General features: G+C 46.0%; 1 protein-coding gene across 17 annotated transcripts in view; it reads left to right on the forward strand.

Moving 5' to 3' along the window:
• Positions 1–16,172, forward strand: part of KCNMA1 (potassium calcium-activated channel subfamily M alpha 1) — a 739,336-nt gene that overhangs the window by 498,050 nt on the left and 225,114 nt on the right. For all 17 annotated transcript variants that reach the window (XR_009522457.1, XM_060034718.1, XM_060034719.1 and 14 more), the window contains exons 6-8: positions 5,251–5,326; positions 13,344–13,419; positions 15,428–15,598. Coding sequence is in view for 16 of the 17 variants with exons in the window: in XM_060034718.1 (XP_059890701.1) it covers positions 5,251–5,326; positions 13,344–13,419; positions 15,428–15,598 (323 nt within the window). In the remaining variant the exon portion in view is untranslated. The remainder of the gene's footprint in view (positions 1–5,250; positions 5,327–13,343; positions 13,420–15,427; positions 15,599–16,172) is intronic.

The following is a 16,172-nucleotide window of genomic DNA, read 5'->3' on the forward strand; positions in this document are numbered from 1 at the left end:
TAAGATGAACCCACAGGTTATCTGGCAGAGACTATTATAAAGCACTTTAGAGAAGAAAATAAAATGACTAATAATTATGTGAAAACACAGTTGACTTCATTTGTTAACCTAGAAAAGCAGAATAAAACAGTGATGGGCTCTATTTGGGGTTGAGGCCTATCAAAGTGGGACTCCCACTTTCCCTCCCTCCCTCCCTCTTTACTCCCTCCCTTCCTTTCCCTTCCTTCTTCCTGTCTTTTCTTAATCAGAATACTCGGTCTGATGGGGGTGTAGGCAAAGGGCATTTCCCTACTGACGGAAATGCGAATTGGTAGGAGAGTTTGGCAAGATGATCGCAAGTGCTGGAAGTGCTTACCTGAGTGCTGATGTTTGGAATCGGAACTGACTGACCAAAGGCTGTGCCGGGGCAGTGGTTACGAGCTTGGGTTTTGTGGCGTTACATAAATTTGGGTTGAAATTTGTGCTGTGCTGCTTACAAACTGTGTGCTGGACACATTCTCTCGCCTGTGTATCCTTAGCTATTTTCTTCGGTTGTATGGATTAAATAAGATAGAGCTAAAGATTTAGGCATGTAGAAATAATTAAAAATAGCAGATGATCAATCATAATAGATTTACATCATTGTCAACATCATCATTTTACCAATAGTTTAAAGTAATAATAATACCACTTTTCTAACCAATACAAAGTACAGAAAGAGAGAGAAAAGTCCATTTTTATTACTTGACTATATAATAGAGAGTATTGATATGTAGAGAAGTTTACTATTTTTTGATCGTTTAAAGGAACTTGCTCATGAAACTCTCTAGACTTCTGGAGAGCATGATTAATATGTTATTTTCTTCTTCACAACTCTGTTATAGCCATTTTCTATTTCCTAAAAAGTAATTTTATTTCAGAGATTTTAAATTATATAAAATAAATAATAAGAATATAGTGTTACAAAGCGAAGGAGATGAATAATTTGTCACTTTGGCACTGCCCATCCCACTGCTTCCTTTTCTTGGCCTCTTTATGGAGTCTGAGGTTGCTGTCTGTCCTCTTTCAGGACCTCTCTGAGTATAGCAGCGTGACCATTGGTCAAGGCTCTTTCCCGGTTAGGCTTCTTCATATTTCCTAAGAGTGTCAGCCCTGGCCTCTGTCAGGTGAACTTTCAGAGTCATGGCTTTTCCCTTTAGGAAACAATGTGTAGCCTCAGAGTTCCAAATGCAGAGCCTCTAACCTTTAGCTCTCTGCCATCTAATTCTCAGAAGTCTGATTCATTCAGTTCAATTCAAGCAAGTAGTTACTGAGTATCCACCTTATGCAAGGCACTATTTTAGGTACATGGGATACAGCCGTGAACACAATAGACATCAATCCCTCCCCTCCTAGAGCTGGTGCTGTGGATAAGGAGACAGAAAGTAAACTACATAAATAAGTAAGATGCTCGTGCTTTATTCTGGGGAGAAAAATAAAGCAGTCAAGCAGAATAAAGAGTTTTTTTGGGGGGTGGGGTGGGGATGAGGGGGGAGTTGCACTTTTAGACAGAGTAGCCAGGGAAGATCTCCCTGAGAAAGTTATGTTGATTAAATACGTGAAGGAGGTGAGCGAGGGCATCATGTGGCCATTTGGGAAGGAGCATTCCAGGTAGAGAGAAGAGCATGTGCAAAGGCCCTGAGGCAGGAGCACCCGTACACAGTCAAGGATCACTGAGGAAGACGGCCAGATCAGAGGCAAAGTAGTATGAGTGAGGGCAAGAGGCTAGCAGGTCCAGAATGAGGGCTGGCTTTGCTTTAGGTTCTTGAAGGACTTTGACTTCTACTTTGTGTGGAATGTGGGCATTGGAGGATTTTGAGCAGAGGAACGGCATGATCCATTTTACCTGGTAACAGACTCACTCTGGCTACTGTGCTGAGAATAGACCACAGGTGGTCCAGGGGAGAAAGCAGTTCGGGAGATGCTGTGAGCGGTGGCCTGAAGGATAGACACTTCAGACCAAGCATTTCTCCAAAGTGTCTGACTTGATCTGAGGAGAACACGTAGACTGAATTTTTTTAGCCCTATGTAGAACTTTTTTTCTCATTTGCATTAGTGAAACCCAGTGACAGTGACCAGCACAAGGCAGTCAAATAAACAAAGCCCACCATTGTTCGGCTTGTGAGAATGTTGCTCCTGCATCACCCCAGGCCCCTTTGGCAGGCAGACATTTCTCTTGAGTCCCCGTCCTGGGATAACCTCTTCTCCTAAGAACCAGCTTATTTTCCTCCTTTGTTCATCTTAGAGTGCCTCCCTGCTTGCTTTCCTTGGGAAAGAGCTCAGACCTAGATCTACAGTTTATCGCTAGCGAGAAGATAGGACCTTGTGACTACTGCATTCTTTTTCTTTTTCCTACCTTTATTTTCATACACCTCAATTAAAAGAAAAGTTTTTATTCTATCTTATTTTTGTGAGTCGCTTTAAAGTATGACAAACAACAAACCAATAATGCAGGATGCAAAAGGCATTTCTTCACGATAAAAAGAAAGAAATCCCATTCAAAGCGTGGGCCATTTGTATTCAATTTTTGTTTCCATAAATGAAAGCGCTCTCTCTCTCTGTCTCTCTGTCTCTCTGTCTCTGTCTCTCTCTCTGTCTCTGTCTCTCTGTCTCTCTGTCTCTCTCTCTCTCTCTCTCTCTCTCTCTCACACACACACACACACACACACACACACACACACACACACACACACTTTTTCAGGATGAAACTATTAGCAGCTAATATGTTACTAAAGCATCCTTATATCCCTGACTGGTTTCAGTACTCACTGCCAGTCTTTTTCTACCTCGAGCTTCTAAATGTGTTATTTTACCTCCCAGCAACATGGGACAGTGATGCTGCAGTCAGATCAGCCATCCAGGTGGGGCTGGATGCTTCGGACCAACAGGAGAGTTTATTAACAATTCACTTTCCAGCCTGCACCACCCCCATTCTGATTAGTAAGACTTAACGAACTTCTTTGCAAATGTTTTGTTCAAACAGTATATTTTCTGAGAACCTGGATATTTGAAAGTGTTTTTTGTTGCCCTTATACTGTTGAACAACTACTTGACAGGGCATAAAAATCTTGGGTCAGACTCTCCTTGTTTTAAAATTCTGCGTGTTGCACAGTCATTGCTTAACACTTACTGTTATGTAATGAGATCTTAATTGCCTTAATGGTAACCCTCTCCTCACCCTGACACTTTTTGATTTTTATATCTTCATTTATTTTAATACTTGAAATTTGAAGGGAAAGACAATAAGATACTTCTTGGTGTCAGTCTCTCAGAGCTAATCGTTCATTCTGCCTTTTAATCTCGAGTCATTTTTTTCATATCCAGAATGTTCGATCCTGTCATGTCCTGGCTGCTACTTATGATCTATGTGTTGCTTGCACTTCCCTTTGGAACACATTTTATTCATAGGTTGGATCTCTGTGATCTCCACTCCATTTCTGTTATCCTAAGTTCCATCTTTTGTCTTCCCGTTTCTCTGCCTTGTGAGATGACCTCTCCATTCTGTCCTCTGCCCCCCGTTGTTAGCAGTGTGAAGTCAACCTTTCATCAGCTCAGTTAGGACTGGGTTTTTGGCTCCTGAGACTTTTATTTCATCCACATCCCTTCTCATCTCTGTACTTTCTTGTTGAATAAAAGTAGTATGAATATCATTCAGAACAGAAGGCAGATGTTTTCTGAAAAAGTCTTCTGTCCGTGAAGGTAAATCCTTTTAGATGAGAAATTTTCCTCTTGAGCCATATCCTTTTGTCCCTCTTGAGCAGTGGGGTTTTTCCGTCTGTGGGCTTTAAGTTAGTTTTTCCTTGTCACCTTATGCTTGAACAAGGAGTCATCTAACTGAGCCCAATATGGAGCTGTTTAGGGGAGAACTTCCGGTCTGTCTCCTTTCCTTGATTCACCCTGGGGTCTCGAGAGAATCACCACCGCTTCTTCCCACCACTCTGCACGCCTCCCCTCTTTACTGCCTCACATACTGGGCCGAATAAACTCTCAGCCATGGACATCGAGCTGCCCGTCCACAACTTAGCCCACTCTGTGCTCAGCTCCACACATGGCACATGCGGAAGCTTAATAAAATGCTTTGAATCCCCTTGGGAGTGGGTGTGCTATTGAAAGTGTCTCAAAGCTGTAATAAAGTATTTTGTAAACAGTTTTCTTGCACAGCTGCCAAGATTCAAAGCCCGTGAGTCATTCAGATTGTTTTTGACTCACAAATTTGATCTCAACAGAAGTACATTTTACCCAAGGCTATGAAAACACAACAATCATCTGTATTTTCTTGAATCCTCAACTGTGTCTTCCTTCCCCATTTCCTTCTCTCTCCTGCTACATAGAAACACTGGCTCTTCTTCTCCATTCAAGAGAGGTTGCTGATTTAGAATGGAGAAGCCTGTATCTTGACACTCAGTAAAAGTAGAATTATATAAGTTGTGAATCCTGAAGTATATGGGGTGTGATATCGTAATGATTTGATTTTTTTTTGATTGGAAGAAAAATATAGAACCTTGTGGGAAACAGATAACACAGTGAGCTATACTTTTCATTTTATCAGAACAGCAGATAAAGATTGAAAAAAAAAAAAAGAAAATCCACCAAAGAGGTGAGGTTATCTGACTTGTTCCTAATCTGCTCTTAGCACAAGGGTTACCCTGAGCTATTCCCAGTATTTTTCAGAGACAATCCTGTCAGACAACCATGTAACTTAGAAATAGTGCTTTAAATCAGAGATGGGGGGCTTCCCTGGTGGCGCAGTGGTTGTGAGTCCGCCTGCCGATGCAGGGGACACGGGTTCGTGCCCCGGTCTGGGAAGATCCCACGTGCCGCGGAGCGGCTGGGCCCGTGAGCCATGGCCGCTGAGCCTGCGCGTCCGGAGCCTGTGCTCCGCAACGGGAGAGGCCACAACAGTGAGAGGCCCGCGTACCGCACAAAAAAAAAAAAAAAAAAAAAATCAGATATGGATGCATGAGAAAGCTCAGTAAACTGGGCTCTGCCCACCAGAATATCGTCTGCAGTGGCTCCATGCAGGGCCCCTTTAATGAAACAGTCAGGTTACCAGCTGAGATTAAACCAGTCAAGGACCAGGAGGAAGAGCTACATCCACGGTACGGGATGCTTCATTCTTCCGCAGCGATTTCATATCCCATTAACCTTGGCAGCTGTAAATCCAACGGCAGTGTGTGCACATTAAAACCACACATTGAAAGTAATGCATCTCTATCTCATTTCTCTTTCCAGGGTTGAGATTTTTAAGAGCTCTCAGGCTGATCCAGTTTTCAGAAATTTTGCAGTTTCTGAATATCCTGAAAACAAGGTAAGATGTTCTTTCTCATATTTTTTTTGTCGTTCTGGTCCCCAGTGCCACGCTGTAAATATCAGGTGTTGTGTACTTTCATCACAATAAAGTTAGAGTTCTCTTATGCACAGAGAGAGTGATCTAACACAGAAACCCAGGGGAGGCCTAGAGGTAGGGTCTTCTGCAGGCCGAGGACTCTATGGTAGAGAGAAAGAAGCAGCTGTGTATGGGGGGAAGTAGAGACAGTTTTGGGGGACCTTGTGGGGTTGCTTGGACACCGGCCGCAGCACCATGGAGAGAGGCGCACAGTGGGTGAGGGATAGGTCTGCTCATTGATTGGGAAGTCCTTGCTCCCGGGTTTTAAATCACCCCTTTATTACATCACTAACAAAGAAATTGAACCTGGCCATAAAAGCAATGGAAGCCGTGCTCTTTGAGGGGCAATCACCAACCTCATACGGCAAACAGAAAATCATTTCATTTCAAAGTACATTCTAGATGTTCACCTTATAGCCCGTGTAGCCCCTGGGGCTTGCTCTGTGAATTGCCTTCTGGGGAATATCTAAAAACCGCCCGCCGAATGCACCATGACTACTTCTGTTAACTGTATTACGATCTGGAAAACACTACTGGACCAGGAGAAAAAAAAACCCCAGAGACCCCTTTCCTGAGGACCTGCAGGTTCTCAGAGCTGGCCGGAAACCAGGGCTGCCTTGCTGAATAAACTAATAAAAGAGGTTGGATGTCCTTTAATGGAGAATAAGTACAGGTCATAAATTTCTCTCATAGGAAATTACACGTTGAGAAGCTCACTGCTAATGTTCCATTTCCTCTTTGGTTGGCCTTAACGTGTTTGATAAATGATGAAAAACAGGACATCTCTATGTTTGTGATTTGTAATTAATAAACCTGCATTTTGGGGGAGCTTGGATTCAGCATTGTTTTCCCAGTAACTGAGGCTGGGACTCAGCTTCCTGAGTATGTCACATCCAACAAATGTGACAGGCTTTCCTCTTTGGGTCTTAGTGTGTTTTGTTTATTCTCGTTTGTTTTCATTTCACATTGGTTTCCCCTCACTAACTATTCGTCTACGTGAATGGGGGAATAAATTCACTTCCTATTAGTCAAGTTAAAAAGAAAATAAGCGTCGAATGCCATGGAAATCTTCTACAGTGTGTCCCAGCGCCCTTTACTTTCATTATCCTGGGGTCAGAATTGGTTGGCGCTCCATTTAATAGTGTATACTATTATTAATATAGACTGAATATTGTTATTCTTCGTATTTCTTCTGAGTGACAGTAACCTTCATTTCTACCTTTCTATGACTTTTCTATGCAAGGGACTCATATTCCTCTTGAAATTAAAGTGGTCAACAAAGCTAGCAGTCCTCAAGTTTTGCCTGTATCATATTTGCTCCACTACACTGTATTTTTACGGGTAGACTTGGTGGGGACCCAGTGGCAATCCCAGGAGCTGTATTTAAGAGATACTTGTGGGGACGGTGTTACGTGGAGTCATCCACACTGTCTAACCTGGTATAGTGCCTCTTTCTCCCTGTCTCGAGTTTGCTTGTTTAGGGGGCTTTCAATCCTCTGACGCCAGCATTTTGAGAAGGTGCCATTACTCTGAGGAATAACATGGAGAGAACTGTGTTCTCACCTGCCTCGTACTCCATGTGGATCTTTCCTGGACTTGGGAGAATGATAAGCCATCTGAGTAAACTACCTTTTTTTTTTTTTTTTTTTTTTTTTTTTTTTTTTTTTTGCGGTACACGGGCCTCTCACTGTTGTGGCCTCTCCCGTTGCAGAGCACAGGCTCTGAACGCGCAGGCTCAGCGGCCATGGCTCACGGGCCCAGCCGCTCCGCGGCATGTGGGATCTTCCCGGACCGGGGCACGAACCCGTGTCCCCTGCATCGGCAGGCGGACTCTCAACCACTGCGCCACCAGGGAAGCCCTGAGTAAACTATCTTTTTCTAGGCTTTTGCCAAGAGACCCGCCAACTTCCCATTCCTTGGAAAAGACTCCTTTCCTCTGGATGCAGGAAATAGCGCTAGCATCCCTGGGGAAACATTCCACCTGATGACTCCACAGTTATGGGGGTTCATTCTCCCAGTGCAGAGGGGGAAAATCTGAAGCAGCGAGTGAGGGAAAGAGGTGACTCTACGTTGGGAGAGTCGCGGGGTGGCAGGCTACTGGGATGTCTGCCATCCTAAGCCCCCAGCAGCATTTCCCCAAACACCCCACTTCCCACAGAATTAAGCTCCTTGTCTTGTGGGAGGGTGGTTTCCATGACAACCGCACACTGGGATTGTCCCAGTTCCTGTCACAACCAGGGACAGCATCAGGGTGAATTCAAGCTTGAATTGAGCCCCCATTTGTGCAGCAGCGACATGGGTGCCGGGATTGAGTCCTACTTTCAGAGAGCTCCCTGGGGGAGGACTGACCCACAGTGCAGTTGGTGCTGAGGGTACAGGTACCCCCAGGGCTTGGGAGGCATGGAGGAGAGTGATTAAGTGGGGCTCGGCATAAGTGCGAGGCAGTCAGGGATCTTTTCAAGGCAAAGGGGGTGTCTTCGGTGAGCCTTGTAGAAAGCCAGGTGTCATTCTGGTGGTGCTGGAGATTAGGCGTGTGAGAGGGAAGGGTGAGTGGGGTGACTTCCAGTCAAGGAAGCTGCAGGAAAGCACGTAGAACATGGCTCTTGGGGGAACGTTGAATAATTCTGTGCTCTTGGAGACTGGGGTTTCCATGGTAGGAAAAGAGAAAGATGAGATTAGGAGGGCAGGGAGAGGCCCGATCACCGGGCACAGACGGAACCTTCATCTGATTGTGGGAACTCGGGAGGTCTAGAATAGCTCTCTGAGCCCGTTCCCTCTCCAGCTGCCTGGCTGGTCGAGGCCCCTTCCTTCTGGGAGCCCCAGGCACGGATCCCGCAGGCTCTGCCGCAGAGAAGCAGAAGCCTTGGTCCTAGTAGGGCTTCGTACCTTGAGGGATTTTCTGGTAACGCCTCTGTACTTTGCTGCTTTCACAGGGACCTTCCAGGCGGGTGGGTGGAACCCCATCATCATCTTTCCGGGGGTTTTGTATGACTTTCTCTAGCGGCCAGTCCCCAGCAACCTGGGGTATTGGGTAGCGGTGGAGACATTGAAATGTGATTTGAAATAATGATATGAAATTGTGGTTTCATGTTCCGTTCTTCGGCTGCCTCTCCTGGCCCAAAGTGGGAAGAAACAGGGCAGAGAAATATATGGGGGGGGGGTGCGGAGAGAAAGAGAAAGTGGGGTGGGGAAAGAGGGAGACAGAAAGGATGAAGAGGAAATCAGGAAAAAGATGACAGAGTGAACAGGATGACAGAGAAAACAGAGAGTCACAGTAACGGGACAGCATCAAGGTCATTCCCCAAACTGCCAGCCAGCAGAAGGGCCTCAAAGGCTCCATGTCCTATAAATGGCATATTGAAGGGGCCACTGGGAGACCTCGTGCCACTGTCTGAGCTTTTGGGAGTTCCTCAGCTGCCCAGCAAACTGGCAAGCAGCCTCGTACGTCAGAGCAAAGGAAGCAGCTCTGTCTAAAGGCTGTCATTCCATACCTCATTTAATGCTGATGATGGAGATATAGATACTTATGATGGGGGCATGGGGCACCTAGTGCTTTTTTTAAAAAAAAAAAAGGTAGTTGCCTTAACTGTTTCCTCTGATTATTAAAGTGTAGTGTAAACATTTCAACAGTGTAGGAAAGGATAAAGCACAGTTTCCTCAGCACCATCGATGCTGAGATAACCTCACTAATGTTCTACCATGTCACTTCCATTTCCCACGTAGCATGCCACTCTATGTATGTACCATCATTTACCTAAACAACACATTTTTTTTTGACATTTTGGAAACTGAAATCACTGCACTACATATATTACCTCAGAAACGGCTCCAAGGTTAAAGTTCTTGAAAAGAGTAATTGGTATAGAGACTGCAGGCAGAGGCCACATCGTGAAGGTTCTCAGATGTCATGGATTTGACTCGGAGAGCAAGGAAGAGTCGTTGAGGGGTTTGGGCAGGAGAGGAACGTGGTCAGATTTACATTTTAGAAAGATCCACTGTTCCACCAGTTGTATAGAGAGTGGGTCTAAAACTAAGCCCTAGACCGTGAGACTAGTCACGAGGCAGTTGTCCAGGCAGGTGGTACTAGGGGCTGGCCTTCGGAGAAGAGGGAGAGGGATGGAGAGAGATTTAAGGGTTAGAATTGACAGGACAACCACACACTTGGATTGTCCCAGTTCCTGTCACAACCAGGGACAGCATCAGGTGAATTCAAGCCTGAATTGATTTTGCTTCGCTCTGTGTCTTATAGTTCAGGCCATTCATTCCCGTGGGGTACAGTGCAGTTGACTTTGAGGGGATTGTACATCTGTCCAGCAAACGTAACAATAAAACAAAATAAGGGCATTGGCACCTGTCTCTATTCTCAGCCAGAAACAAAGAGGAAAATACTCGTCAAGTAGAACAGAGATAAATTCGTATTGCTTTTTGGAAAGAGGTGATGCTTTCAGTCTCAACCCATACATGTCTTGTTAAATACACTGAGAGCAGAGATGGCCCTCAGTGGTTCTGGGTTTTCAGCTATGATCTTGGAAAAAGACAGACATTCATTCTTGCAGTATCTACAGAGACAGACTCTCTCTCCCAATATCTACAGAGTCCTAAAAAAGGTCTCTGATCTATAAGAACAGAGAAGTCTCTGTGCCTGCCCATGGACGATGATTCACTGTATCCACTGATACAAATTACTCTAATGGCTAGTGAGAACTCATGGGGCAGGACCCAGAAATGATCATGGAAAACACGAAAATGAAGTTAGGCTCTCATGCTAACGTCACAATCTGTCCCTTATCCTGAGGGGGGCTAGAACCTGAATAGTTCCAGTCATTCTAACCATTGGGAACTTGCCCTTTGGTCCAGACCCCTGGGCTTGGCCCTGAAGTGGCCTCTTGCCATGCAGAGCCCACAACCCTGTCCTGCAACCCCTTCCCTCTTTCCAAAGAGCCCTCTTCAGCTTGGTGAGGTTCAAATTTCAGAATATGGAGAAAGTCCACCAAGAGTTAACCTTGTGTCTCTTGCACAGAGCTTGTAGATGATTGCCTGGTCATAGAGTTTCACTTGAAAAGCAAATTCCTAATACTGGGCATCTCTAATGATGCAGATGCCATAAAAAATAATCAGATTTCAGTGCTAAATAGGGACTCTTTCAGCAACAATGATTAAATGTTCTCTACACAACAGAGAGCTCCCTTAAGTACTATTAATATCACTGTGACAATCAGAGATTAATAATCACCATATAAGGTCATTTTTCCAAAGCACCATGAGGCTCGGAGACTCCAATAGTTGTGATCTCTCAAGAGGGCCCCACATGTTTATTGGTGGGACACTGCTTTGATCAAACTCCAAGGATCCAGGGCTGTGTAAGTGGATCACCTTGGCACTTAATTATCCTCTGAGGAAATGAACGTTTCCCTGAGATCTCTCCCTTTGCCACTGGCTACCCGTCCCTCATCAGTCTCTCTGTCTCCAAGGTTAATGCACCTCAGAGGGCCTAAAAGGCAGAGACAGGGAGGTTCTGCTTTATTTTGGCTTCCTCTTGAGAAACTAGTTGGGGACTGGATGTGGTGATAGCCTCTATCCTCCCTGGGGCAGTAGCCTCTGGCCCTCTTCATATCCTCAACACACAGCTTCACTTTCACAATGAGGAAGACTTTCTGGTGGATCCCAGGCTGTGACTGTTCTCCACTGTAGTGGCCAAGAGGGCAGGCTCTGGAGCCAAACTGCCTGGGTTCAAGTCCCAACTCCGCTGCTTACTGTGTTGAACTTGGGTCAGTTTCTTAACCTTGGGACCGCCTCATAGAGTCATTATGAAGATTTGATGAGTTAATATACGTGAAGCACTTAAAATGGTGGTGCACATGGTAAGCCCTGTGAAAGAACTGTGTTAGCCATTCTTATCACTGTGATCTTAAACTCTGAGAATTTAAACCATTGGTTTCCCTTGAGAAACAGGTGGGAGTGGCCGGAGATCAATCCATCCAAGGATGATGGGCTGAACCACACTGTGGGCAGTGTTAGGCCCCTCTGGGGAGATTGAAAGAGATAGAGCTCTTTTCTGCACGATGCAGGTGGGAACACAAGAGTCAAATAGAAACCTGAAACGATGCCTTAAGACAGCCAATGGATAGCTGGAGGTGAAGGAGACGTAGGTCACTTTGTATTGCCCGTGGGTAGAACCACTTTAAGGAAGAGGTAGGGACTGAATCAGGCTTTGAAGAAAGGGAAATACTTGGATAGATGGGGAGGGCTTGCGAGCTGAGTAATAACATAAACAAAGACTTGGTGAGTAAGTCTGGCTGTGATGGAAGTTGCCTGGTTTGTGTAGAATCATGGTAGGAGGACCTGAAACTTCAGAGGGTGTTGAAGGTGGGAATTTGAACCTAATATTTTACTCAACAGGAGCCTTTGGACAGGGCAGCGACCTGCTGACAACAGTGGTTGAGGAGCTGTACACCCAGTAGGAGTGAACGGGGTGAAGGCAGATGGGACGAGTACAGAGGGGAGACCTGCTCACTCAGTGCAGATTCTTAGAGGCCCTGCTGTGCACCAGGGACTCACTGCTCCCAGGGTCCCTGCCGACAAGGCCCCTACTGTAAGGGAGTTAAATATCTCGTGAGTGGCAACCGATCTTCCTCAAGGAACACTGGTGGATGCTGAAGTTTTTAGGTATAAGGTTGTTGGGGAATAGGATATTCATATGGTCTCAGAGTCCCACTCCCCAGATGGCATATTAATTACAAAGGGAAATGGGCACCTCTCAGTGGCGCCATCTGGCGTTTCCACCTTCACCAGGTGACTGGGCCTGGTGCAATTGAGTTGGGATTTCCTGATGTGATGCCATCCCAGGCGGGTATTCTCAAAAGATGTATTGAAACAGGATCTGTTCAGGCGGGAACAGTCAGACAAGTCCAGAATATGGGACATTCTGGATGAAAGCTGGCCTGGGTGCACAGAAAATTAAATTGGCACTAAAAACAGATTTAAAAGGGTGTGTGTATTGGTTGGGGGTGGGTGTGTTACTTACACATTAAAGAAGAATAAAGCAGAGAATGCAGACTGAGTAGCCATTACTACTTAGGCCAGTCAGCCCGCTGCCTGTCTTTGTGAATAAAGTTTTCCTGGAACACTGCCACACCTATTCCTTTACAGGTTTCCCAAGGTGCTTTTCTGCTCCAGCAGCAGAATTGAGTAGTTGCAACAGAGACTTTCTGACCCAGCGAAGCCTGAATATTTACTACCTGTGCTTTTATTAGAAAAGCTTCCTGACCCCTAGATTAAAGCCACATAATAATCAAATGCAGCACATGAACCTTGATGGCTTCCTGAATCAGGGTGAACACATGAAAGCATCAGTAAAGCTAATTTCGGAGCAACTGGAGAGATCTAGATTAAGAGTACCTATCAGATGATGCTACTGAATCCATGTCAGTTTCCTTAGGCAGGACAATTGTATCATGACTGTCCTGCACAGTGTCCTCCTTAGGTGTTCAGTGCCGAAGTATTCAGGGGGTTGTGTCCTGATGTCTCCAATGTGCTTGTAAATGGTTCAGCCAGGAAAAGGGAAAAAAAAAAGAAGAGAAAATGTATAGAGCTAAAGCTAAAGCAAAATGTTAACTGGTTAATCTAGGGGAAGGGCATCCGAGTGTTCATTATATTGTTCTTTCACTATTTCTGTAGATTTAAAGATTTTCAAAATAAAAAGAAAAAATTTTAAACCATCAGAGGGCTTAATTGAGGGACAACTTTCAGTAGCTCAGAAGTCATCTTCCTATAGGCTCTGGCCTGAGCTCCTTATGCCACCTTTCAGATCCTTCCCTTATGGTGGCTCTGGGGGGTTGGGCGTGGGAGTGGGCACTAGAGAGGCTCTGTTCCTCTGGAAGGCAGCCCCAGGTGAGTCTTCTTCTGTAACTTGGGGATTTTGCTTGTGTCTTTTGCACAGTAATTCCATCAAGCTGGTGAATCTGCTCTCCATATTTATCAGCACGTGGCTAACAGCAGCCGGGTTCATCCATTTGGTAAGTACCCTTGAAGACGCTTCAGTGCTGGCGTTTCTGGAACAAGGCCCTCTCTGAGTCATTTTATTACCTGGGAGACAAACTTCAGCCCAGCTGTAGAATGCAAAAAAACCACGAGAAGCAACTGCACAGTTGTCTAAATTTCCAATCCTTTTACCCCAAACTAGTTCCAGATGGTGAGTCACGGTCACACCCTTCACCTGCGTTTTTCAGCTCACCTGTATTGCTATGGGGGCCCTTTCATTGCTTTTTTTCTTCCTGTCTGCAATAACCCCAGCCAACCACAAGATGGCAGTGCTTCCTCAGCAATCACCAGAAAAGGTTGGCGACCAGGTTGCACGTCTGGCTCCCATCTCTTAGTAAACGACAAATTCAGATTCCTCAATTTCCCTCCACTTGCCCCTTACAAAAAGCCCTCTTCGATTCTTTGGCCTGATTGCTTGTCAAGTTATTTCGTGTCTCAAAAATGTTAATTCTTTTAAATTAACGACTCCAAAGCCTTATATTATTGTCAAGCTGTTCTCACCTTCCCAGGGCAGATTTCTGCCTGCTTTCTAGGGAGCATAGCTATTGTGGGAAGTGTGTTTCAAACAAACACAAACCTTTAATGCTGGAAGGAGCCTCATCTAACTTGGAAGCTTTGGGTAAAGGTGCCTTTCCCTTGCTGAGCCTCCGTCCTCATAAGGGGTGGAAGGAAGCATTGTTACCCCTCCCTCCCGTTGGGATTTTTTGTAATTCTCATCGGAAGGAAGACTGCCCGGCAATCACTCCGTCACTAGATCTGGTGGTTTCCCACCCACTCCTTTATGCTGATGGTATCCTTGGCTGAAATCACCCGTAGATAATCACTCTAATTCTGCCAAGTGCCAAAAATCACAGATACGGAGGGTTCATTGGCTGTTTTCAATAAGCAGTGGCCTCACCTTACTATTGTGTGAAGTACCTTCTGCTTCACCAGAAAACCTCCATGAAAAGGGCACATTGAGGACAAGCATTGATGTGTGAAAGAGGCCAGAGTTGGAGGCCCGGGGGTGAGGGGGCCTGGGGCTGCCCATCCGCAGGGACCACCCTGGCAGGTCACAGGCGTTGGCCATCCAGTGGATGGTAGGGCTGGACCTCTCTCCTCTCAAGTGTCTCTCCTGCCTGCCTCACAGCTTTGTCGGCAGATCATAGATGATGGGAGGCTAGCAAGTGTTTGTGAGCCTAAAGCAGAGATGGGCCAACTGCAACCCTGGGGCAGAAGCTCTCCACACCTGTTGCCTCTGCCCGATTTCCTGCTGCCCCTGCAGAGTTGATTTGTCCCTACAGAGAGCAGGGAACCCGGTAGTCCACAAAGCCAAAAATATTGACCATCTGGCCCTTTACAGACTAAGCTTGCTGGCCCTAGGTCTACAGGGTGTGCAGATGGAGATAGTTCTCATGAGCTCGCTTTTTGTGCTTCCAAGGGAGTTTTCTGCAGTTCGCAGGGCAGAGCCATCACTGGTCTTCTGCAAAGCAAGGAAAGCCTAGTCAGACTGCAAGGGATGCTCTTTGGGGTTCGCTCGTATGATCTGAAGGAGCAAGGTCCCTCGGGCAGCTACTTGGTCAAAACAATGAAAGGAGGAGGTCCCCTGTGGGAAGGTCCAGAATTTCTTTGGGACTGAGCAGGAACTCAAGAGAAGGGCCTCTTTGGCCCTTTAGTGCATTGCCTCTAGCCTCACGTGGCCAGAGGCAACGCCCTAAAATTCAGCTGGCCTCAGATCTTTGTAACGATGAGAAGAAAATGGACTCTGGATATGTTCCTCAGTTCCTTCCCCTCTCTGCCCCGATCAGCTGGGCAGGCGCGTTGGTGTGGCTTTCACTCCACCTTCTCCACTACCTGCTCAGAGGTTGTAAGCATTACTTACAGAGCTCAGCTCAGGCCAGCAAACTCCCCAGGCCGAGGGTGCCGTGCATCCAGAAACAGCCTAGATGCCGGAGCTTCTGTGTTTCTGGTTTATCACGCCTGTAATGTTCTTCCTTCCTCTAGGTGGAGAATTCAGGGGACCCATGGGAAAATTTCCAAAACAACCAGGCTCTTACCTACTGGGAATGTGTCTATTTGCTCATGGTGACCATGTCCACTGTTGGTTACGGGGACGTTTATGCAAAAACCACGCTCGGGCGTCTCTTCATGGTCTTCTTCATCCTCGGGGGACTGGTAAAAACTCTTTCTTACAATGTTGATTTTTGTGGTCATTAATATTTTTCTGTTATCCGTTTTCTGAAAGCTGTGTATTTGAGACTGTGTTTCTGCACTGGAGGCAAGCGACTGCCTTAGTGTTACAATCCGGTTAAAGTCAATCCAAACGCCATGGTGACTTTTCTGCATATTTCTTTGGTATATTGGATTTGTTACCCTGAGACCCAGGCATGGTGTCCTTGTGAGGGACAGCCATTTAGCCCGGAGCAAACCTAATTGTCTTAAGAAAGTGATGCTCACTGATCAAGTGAGAGTGTCTGTGCCTTTGTAATGTAATTCAGCCTCTGATATTCTGCAAGGGCACTGCTGTCACCTGACGGGGGTAGATACTGTTGATACTCTGTAGACAGTCTGCGGTTTCAAGAGCTCCCTGCCCCCTTCCCCCTCCCTCCACTTCCAACAAACACTGTGGCTGGGGCCTTGCTCTAAAGAGGAGTGTCCCCACCCCGGAGGAAGGAGAGCCCGCTGGTCTCCTCTGGATGGACATCATTACGTGAGCAGAGTATGGTTTTGTAAACAGCCAACCAACTCC

Source organism: Delphinus delphis, chromosome 16 (genome assembly GCF_949987515.2).
Source record: "Delphinus delphis chromosome 16, mDelDel1.2, whole genome shotgun sequence".
Classification (NCBI taxonomy): Eukaryota; Metazoa; Chordata; class Mammalia; order Artiodactyla; family Delphinidae; genus Delphinus; species Delphinus delphis.